Here is an 8561-nt window from a genome sequence, read left to right on the forward strand (position 1 = left end):
CCACGACAGGCCTTGATCCGAACCTCCTGCTTCGGTGGGGACTTTTTCTCTCTTTTTTTTTTTTTTGTACAGATTTGGAAAATTACTATAATTGTAGTTTTTATGACTAATACTTCCCATTCTTCCACATTTTGAAACGGATATTTTATTCGACCGTCCGTCTCACAAGAAACTTTTTTATAATACTTTTGATCTCTAAGTTTTATTAAAAAATAACAAGCCAAAAGTTTATATGAGACGGTTTCACGAGTCCTATTTTGCGAGACAGATCTTTTATTTAGATCATACATGAAAAAATATTACTTTTTATGTCAAAAAAATTACTTTTTTATGGTGAATATTAGTAGAGTTGACCGTCTCACAGATAAAGATTCGTGAGACCGCCTCACAAGAGACCTACTCAAATAACAATTAATCATATGTTTTATCGTGGATCTCTAATTAATCATATATTTTATCGTGGATCTTTAAATAAGTCCGTGACATGAATCAATTTATGGAATATGATTTAACATTCTCCAGATTCATAACTAAAAATAAGTGTATTGATACAATTAAGTATTAATTAATAATATGAACTTCAAAATATATAAATATTTTTTTCTCATTACAATGAGATTCTTTTTTGTTTGGTAATACGTATATCTATGTAATGTATGTAATCTTGTGTATGCGTAAATATAGTATATATCATAAATAGTAAGAAAACAAATGCAAAAAACTCCTTTTATAATATTTAAGCTTTCAATTTCTATTCTATAAATAGTTAAATTCTTTCTTTTAATTAGTTTGAAATTTTTTATACACGCGCGTAAATATTTTTGAAAAAATAATAAAATTTAAAAAATAAAAAATTATATTTATGAACATATTTTGATAATTTATATATTCCAAAAATGTATTTCATAAGCTTATAGATATATTTTTTCTAATATGTTGAATAATTTAAGAAAATAATATATGCATATCGTAAGTAAGAGTTTATTTGTCGTCTTTATCTTTGCAACAAAATTTTTTTAAGCCAATCAAGGCGAAGGTATGTTACACAATCATGTCCCTTTGTACTTATGGTTTTAAATTGAAATATTCAAGGACCTAAATAGATATTTTATTTGTAGCCACTTATGTACTTCAAATTTTTTTATTTTATTTTTTTGAAAAAAAAAGTGAATAGGAAACTAATATACATATAATTAAAGTCTCATGTGAGACCGTCTCACGGATCTTAATCTGTGAGACGGTCAACCATACTGATATTCACAATAAAAAATAATAATCTTAGCATAAAAAATAATATTTTTTTTATGGATGACCCAAATAAGAGATCCATCTTACAAAATACGACTCATAAAATCGTTTCACACAAATTTTTGCATAATTACAATTGGATGTTTTTACTTGTGGTATCTTACTAATTTAAAATCTATGATATGCTTATATTTCAAGGATTCTTTGTGATAACTTAGAAATCATTTTGAGTTTAAACATTAGGTCAGTTTTTCTAGATTCCAATAATAATTGACAAAAAGGTATGATTTGTATTGGATTGATTTTTCAGTTATGACCAATATATGGGTTTATTTCATCCTATCCATGTAAGCATTTTTCTCATGATACGATGGATGGCCAAGATTTGTCCATGCATATATAGGATCCATTTTTTTTTTTTTTTTTGAAATTGTATGTGTGACAATAAACCGTTAAAAAGGAAGAAAAAAAACACTTAATAATTACTACTAACTGTATGTGTAATCACGGAATTTCAGACTAGCTAATTACATAAATCATTAACAAATCACGATTCGATTAAGTTAAAAATACATACTAAAATGGCTTAAAGTAATATTTTGATTTTTTACCAATCGAGATAGACCACAAGCACTAAGTAATAATTGTGAAATATAAATAATGATGTTTTTTGTCATTAAAACAATTAATTAGCCGAAAAATATGATATATTATATTGCCTGATGGAGCAATTGCCAACTTAGTTGTCAGAAAGAACCTTTTTTGATCTATTTTTTAAACAATAATGCACGAATTTTATTTATTATTTTGCTCAAACTTATTATTTATTTTTTTTAAAAAAAAAGTGAATGAGCTGCAGGCAATAAGTCCTTTTCAATTATGGGTTCCATTTAAAAAAAAAAAAAAAAAGAAGAAGATAACAAGTCTCAATTTTTGTTTCATTTTACTTTCTTAGAATCAAAGTATTACTATTCTGGGTAAAGTAGAACTTAACCATAAGGAAAATGTTGGTGTCAATTTATATATTAATATGGCCCCAGCCTGCCGTAATTAATTGAATTTGAAAAGAGGAGCGACACAACCAACCACCAAAATTAAAAAAATCAAAGGGTGTTCTCGTCCAACGATTTTTAACCAACGTTCAAAATTTTCAAATAAGTGGTTCGGCACCGAAGCTCAGGTCAGTTGGTATGCTCGGCACATTTTGGACCTTCTTTTGTTTTTGTTTTATCCAAATGCTGTGGTACTATACTATCAGTGACGAATGAATACATGCTTATTTGTGGTTTAAAAATATATAATTTACTCCAGTTTATAGCCAATCCAACAAATATAAAGATGCTGAACCCTGCTAAATGTGGACGATCCAGACATAACCTTCATGGGATACTACTATCCTATTATAACAAGATTTTGTATGCTGAATGAGATATTCTTGTAATTTTATACAAAAGTTCTCCCTGGCCTACTCGCACATCGTGAAAGCAGCATTCGCCTTCTCTTATATATATATATATATATATATATATATATATAATGAATGATCTTTAGGGGGCCTTTAACTTTTACAGCACATCAAACTATGGTGGACACAAACGAATCATTTAATTATAACTTAATTTGCTGCTAAACTATCATTATGTCTTCTTATGCATCCCATCCCACCTAGTCTTTCTTTCATTTAGAGGGTCCGAATTAATTCGTTGGATCCCCTATTATTATACTCCAATAGTATGTCACAAAACACTGAAACTTTACTACTGTTGTGCAAAGACCTGGAATCCTAGGTTTAATTGTGGGATAAATTTCCAGGTTCTTCTCAACCTAACGCCCTGTCTATCTTTTTTCAGTGAAGAGGGACCATTTGACAAATAATCATAATCAAAACTATTCTTCACGCTCTTCACAACTTTTTCTTTGATCCATGATTATATGTGATGTGCAATACAACTAGATTGACTTTACATTTGATAAATATTTATTGATGAAGGGACATATAATTGTTAATTCATGGGATTCCAGAACTAATTTAGCCGAAAGAGCGACGCAAGAAATGTTATTTTAGAGTATGTCATGAACACCACTATTCTAAACTTTCATATATTATTATGCAAAATAGACCAACAAAAAATGACTGCAAATGGCATAGCATGGAATCAGTTACCAAGTCTGTCAATAAATTAAAAGAAATCTTAACTCTCATATCATTGAAGTCCAAATATTTGCTCTCGGAACTGTTGGAATAAAGAATCAATCAAGAAAAGCTTACAACTTACGAGCTAAAACGACGGTCATCGTTAATGCTTGAATTCAACTTGGAGACTTGTGATTTCGCAATGATTGATGGTCTGGAGGGAATACATCAACAAGGAAGCGGTGAATCATTTCAAAACTGGTGAAAGTGATTACAGCTGCTGGTGTGGTTCTGAGGAGGTTGGTAGCACAACCTCGATAAAAACCAGGTATTCCATCTTGCTGGAAGACTTTCTTAATGCAGTCAACAACACCAGAATACCGCTTTTCAGAGTGGTGCCCTTGCTCCTGAAGCCTCGATCGCACGACCTGCATTCAGTAGAGATGGTTCATTTCAGGAATTTCTTCAAGATTCAAAGATGTGCCGATTAATTCTCATAAAGTTGAAAGCAAATATTTGATCCACACCTCATGTGGATACGTCAAGGTGGAAGCGAATATTTTAGAAACTGATGAAGCCACTGCGACGTTGCTTGCGCCAAGTTTATCCATCGTCGTGTTATCTACCATCACCAGAATAAATTAACGAATAGAAATATGAACATGAAGAGAGAATTTGGGACTCTTAAGTACCACGATCAGCCAAGTAACATTTTATCTTCTCATATGTTGGAAATTGAATTGCAACATGACTAATACCAGCCAAAGCCGGCACAAGGCCACTGCACACAAAACATTCACAACATTATGAAGTGAATTATATTTGGTAAATTAGTAAAACAGAATCATCCATGAGATTCTGTGAAATGATTAACTAACCTGTATAATCCTCGAATGCCCTCTTCATGTGCAATTCTTCTCAAGGCAGACAGCGTGCTCCTATATAGCACCACACCTCCTCTCATTTCTTGTGTCTGCAGTAGCGAAATTAGTAATGATTAAACCCAATCTAGTTGTGATATAGACATTGACACTACTGACACCAAAGAGTTGTATTTTGACTTAGGAGGATAGTGTTCATAATGTTTGAAGTTTGAACCGATAACGGTCTTAGATTTTAATTCATCATTAGATAAGTTTTAGTAAAAAAATCAGTAAGGAATTCAAATGTAAATTACCACACAAATGAATTACAAAATTCGTTGGAATGGATTTTTTAAATTCAATAAATTCTCATGTCCATAAATTTAAAAGAAATAAATTGAACTAACCAATTCAAATTCTAAGAAGTTCCTTAAAGGAGGCCACACCATGGCCACAATGCCGAACCGAACATTTCATATTTCATTCACCAATTCTAATTCCAACATACTTCATACACGTACACAACATGTTTCTATATAAATCAGGAGCTCGATGGTCATTCAATAAAACAAAACATAAAATAAGTCTCTAAAATTTCCTTGGTTCAGGCCAGAAGGCACAATTGGGTCAGCTTAGTCCCACATGCTAACCATATTACAAGTAAATATTCCACATTCAAAAGGATGGGATGTCACAAATAGCATACTTGAAATCTTGTCTTAACAACCCAGAGAGGATTTGTTGCAATTGTAGTCGCAGCTCCAGCACCAGAAGCAGCCAACATATTAGCACCAACTGAGAGATGATGATTTACATCTATAATTCCAGAAACATATAGTTAAGGTACACCGTACATAACAACACCACACAAGGAGGAAAAAAATTGATATCCATTATAGAAGTAACATGATATAAAATAAAAATCAATGATGAACTCACCATCAGCACCAAGAAAACTTTTTAGTTGCTCATAAATTGTGAAGTACACCTGGGAGAAATCAACGGAAATGCCATTTATAATTATTATTGATCACCTTCTTGGAAAGGAGAGAGATTTACTGCCTAATTTTACAAAGAATCATGCTAACAGCAACCATAGTAAAAAACAGAACAAAAATTAATAACTTACTGCCCAATTTGGCAGCAATGCAAGCACCGTGGGAGAGAGTCCGCGGTACATACCACGAAAGCCCTCCTTTTGAAATATTTGTTCCAAACTTCCAACTATAAGACTACCTGGCCGACAATAAACAACAATCACCATCATTAAATCTCCTGTGAAACTATTCTTAAAGACAGACTCAACCAGTCTCAAAAGATAGCATGAAATAAATAAGAAGACAAACATTCCTGGCGACCAAAACTAAAAACTAGATGGAAGAGCACTCACACTTAATATTATCAAGTACTTAACATTCTCAAGCTTAAAATAACAATATTATAAGCATATTCAAATCAAAATTTCATGTTGGATCCAAAAGTCAATATTTACAAAAGAAAAGAAAAAAAATAACAATTATTTTTCTAACCTTTGACATTAGCATTAGAAAGCTGCGGCAGTCCATGGACCTGGAACCTAGTCTTGATAACATCTAAAGGACACACAAAAGTAGCTGCAATCACTCCTGCACCATTATGGAACTCAATCTCGTCAGATTATCGCCAATTACTTCATTGTGTCACTTTTATTATAAAGAGTTCGGTACGTAACGTAAAAACATGGCACACCTACAAGTTTTCAATACTGGGAAATCGAAGATAGGCAAAAAGAAATACACGGAATTCGATAAAATTAATATCAGGAAAATATGTGGCAGCAAGTTGAAACTTATGAACTTCGTATTAAAAAAAGCTATTTTTTTTAAAAAAAAATTCTTTTACCAAGCACATGCACACTATTGGAAGTTGAAGAGCGATAAATTTAAAAAGAAGGTACTTGAAGAAACTTTACCAGCTGCCGCACCGGCACCAGCATTGCAAAGAAGGCCCTTCGGACTAGGGCCGTGAGCTTGTATGGCCATGGGGAAATTTACAGTAATAAGAAAATTTTAAAACAGTAAAAGCAAAATCAACTCCTTGATGGGCGGCGATGTCAGAGTCCTCTCTCAAGAGAACGATCGGCGAGGACAACCGTAGCATGGCCAATCCGTACAACTCAAATAGATCAAATCGACCGACCCCTTTCTCGACGGTGAAAACAATTCTTCTTCAAAAAAAATTCAACACCACCCCCAATAACTCAACAAAAATCTAGGGCTTATTGACGGAAAAAATCAACAGAAGGACCAAGCAAGATGTTGTTGAACGCTAAACGTTAGGGTTATTGATCCCCCTCCCTCCTTTGGGGATTGGATCAAGCGTCAGAATCAGAATCAGGAAGAAGATGAAACGGAACCTGGTGAAGACAAAATACGAACGAGAGGATAAAAATTATTGACGATGGATTCGGTCATTCGCTAGACTGTCACTTCAAACTTCAAACTCTTATTAAATATCCATCCATCCTTTTGTCTGTTTTACATAAAAAAAAAAAAAAAAAATATATATATATATATATATTTTTTTATGTTGAGAGTATTATTTTTTATTATGAATATCGATAAAAATGATCAATCTCACATATAAAAATTTATAACATAATCTCTCTCCATCAAAAAGGTAGTTTGATCATTATTTCAAATATAGAACAACCTATATTTAAGCTTGTTAATTAATATTGTAGTGATGTAATCATAATTCTACACGGCACACTTTTTCTTCAAAGATATATTTAAGCAGATGTCTTTCAAACAATCTTATAGATTATTGTTCGTGAAGTTTGCCTCATATATTTTCAAACAATCTTATAAATTTTATTCGTGAAGTTTGTCTCATATATTTTTTTTTAAAAAATGATTTTGATATAAAAAATTGTATTTTTTTTATAGATAACATAAATAAAATATCTATTTCTCATATTTATCCGTGAGACCGTGTCATTTGAATTTTGTGTTTAATTTAATTTTTCTTAGTTACAAACTAAAAAATAACAACCACAAATTTCACAGTTTGAAAAAATAGATTACATGGTTGATTCATTATATATAAAACATAACATGATATTTTATTGTTAGGTTAGATCAGATAGATCATACCAGCAAAAAACAATCACTATTTTTAACATCATTCGCCATACATTTATGGGCAAACTTCTCAAAAATCCCTAAAAGTAAACTAAAATGTGTTTCCAGTCCCCATGTCAGAAAATATCACTTTTAACTCTCTGACCCATTTTAATATATGTTTAAAGTCCCTAAATCACATGAAGTTACGTTGCCGCCCTTGTTAATTTTCGAAAACCCTTAAACACCCTCTTGTATTTGTTTTTATTTTTACGGTTCCCTCTTGTATTTGTTTTATATCTTCCCGACATTACTCTTCACAATTCCCAATGTCTCCCAAATGCTATATACTTCATGCCACTGTGAATCGGAGGAATCCTTGGCAGAGAAATCGAACAACAGAGAGACAAAATGGGTAAAAAACTTGAGTACAAGAATCCGAAAAAGAGTATAGAACCAAAGGAAAGAAGGACGAGTAAATCACCACAAAAAAAGATAGTGAAGAAAATTGTGAAAGAGAAAAATCAGATAACGCGGAAATCAGGTTTGTATATATCTGTAATTTTAAAATTGAACCCTCTTATTATGATTTTGCTATTTTGTTTCTCAAATTTTTTCTTGTTTGGACAGTGAATGCTCGAAATTTTTCCCATTGATTAGGAACATTTATCCCCAATCTAGGGTTTCTTTTTTCATATTGTTATCAAGTTAGTTTTTTTAGTTATATTGCATTATTTCTGAAGATTACAGATAAAGTTTATAAATCAGGTTAAAAAGTGTTGGCTTTATGAAACAGTTATCTCTAATGACCACGTTATTTTTATGCTAATAGTAATGTGATTGATACTTGATCGACTCTCTTTATTTGTGTTTATATTTAGCCTAGATTATTTGTAAATATATATATACACACATACATTAGAGATATATTTCTTATCTTTTTCTCGTTTTCTAATGTAGAGTTTGCTGTTGAGAAGAACCTTTTTGAATCTGGTAATGAGCAGAAGGAGGAAAATGAATTATGTTCAAAGCTACTTTCACGTTGTTCCTCACATTTCTTTAAATCCGTGATGAGAAAACCGAAGCCTGTCTTAGGTGAGCAACAAATTGGTCGGATAAAAGATACGCCGTTTGCGAAATGGATTGATATTCATGTCCTTGCGATAAGTAGTTCGAGAATTGATTATGTTATCAATAGATTTCAGTTTGATTCGT

At 31.7% G+C, this 8561-nt stretch overlaps 1 protein-coding gene across 1 annotated transcript; it reads right to left on the minus strand.

Annotated features, from left to right (window-relative positions):
- Nucleotides 1-3322: 3322 nt before the first annotated feature.
- LOC140833711 (nicotinamide adenine dinucleotide transporter 1, chloroplastic-like) lies at nucleotides 3323-6730 on the minus strand. The gene is made up of 9 exons (XM_073198037.1): nucleotides 6197-6730; nucleotides 5775-5870; nucleotides 5375-5481; nucleotides 5185-5233; nucleotides 4952-5061; nucleotides 4261-4355; nucleotides 4075-4163; nucleotides 3910-4004; nucleotides 3323-3810 (listed from the first exon to the last, which is right to left on the minus strand). The coding sequence occupies exons 1-9, from the start codon at nucleotides 6264-6266 to the stop codon at nucleotides 3559-3561; spliced, it is 963 nt and encodes a 320-aa protein (XP_073054138.1). The 5' UTR covers nucleotides 6267-6730; the 3' UTR covers nucleotides 3323-3558.
- Between the last annotated feature and the right edge of the window lie 1831 nt (nucleotides 6731-8561).

This window comes from Primulina eburnea, chromosome 6, assembly GCF_022965805.1.
Source record: "Primulina eburnea isolate SZY01 chromosome 6, ASM2296580v1, whole genome shotgun sequence".
NCBI lineage: Eukaryota > Viridiplantae > Streptophyta > Magnoliopsida > Lamiales > Gesneriaceae > Primulina > Primulina eburnea.

Excerpts from the sequence above, each read along its gene's own strand:
- LOC140833711 (XM_073198037.1), bottom strand. The coding sequence starts at position 6,266 with ATGGCCATACAAGCTCACGGCCCTAGTCCGAAGGGCCTTCTTTGCAAT. Across the intron at positions 5,062-5,184 it reads AAGTTTTCTTGGTGCTGATG|ATGTAAATCATCATCTCTCA; the intron begins GTGAGTTCATCA and ends CTGGAATTATAG. Across the intron at positions 3,811-3,909 it reads CCTTGACGTATCCACATGAG|GTCGTGCGATCGAGGCTTCA; the intron begins GTGTGGATCAAA and ends TACTGAATGCAG.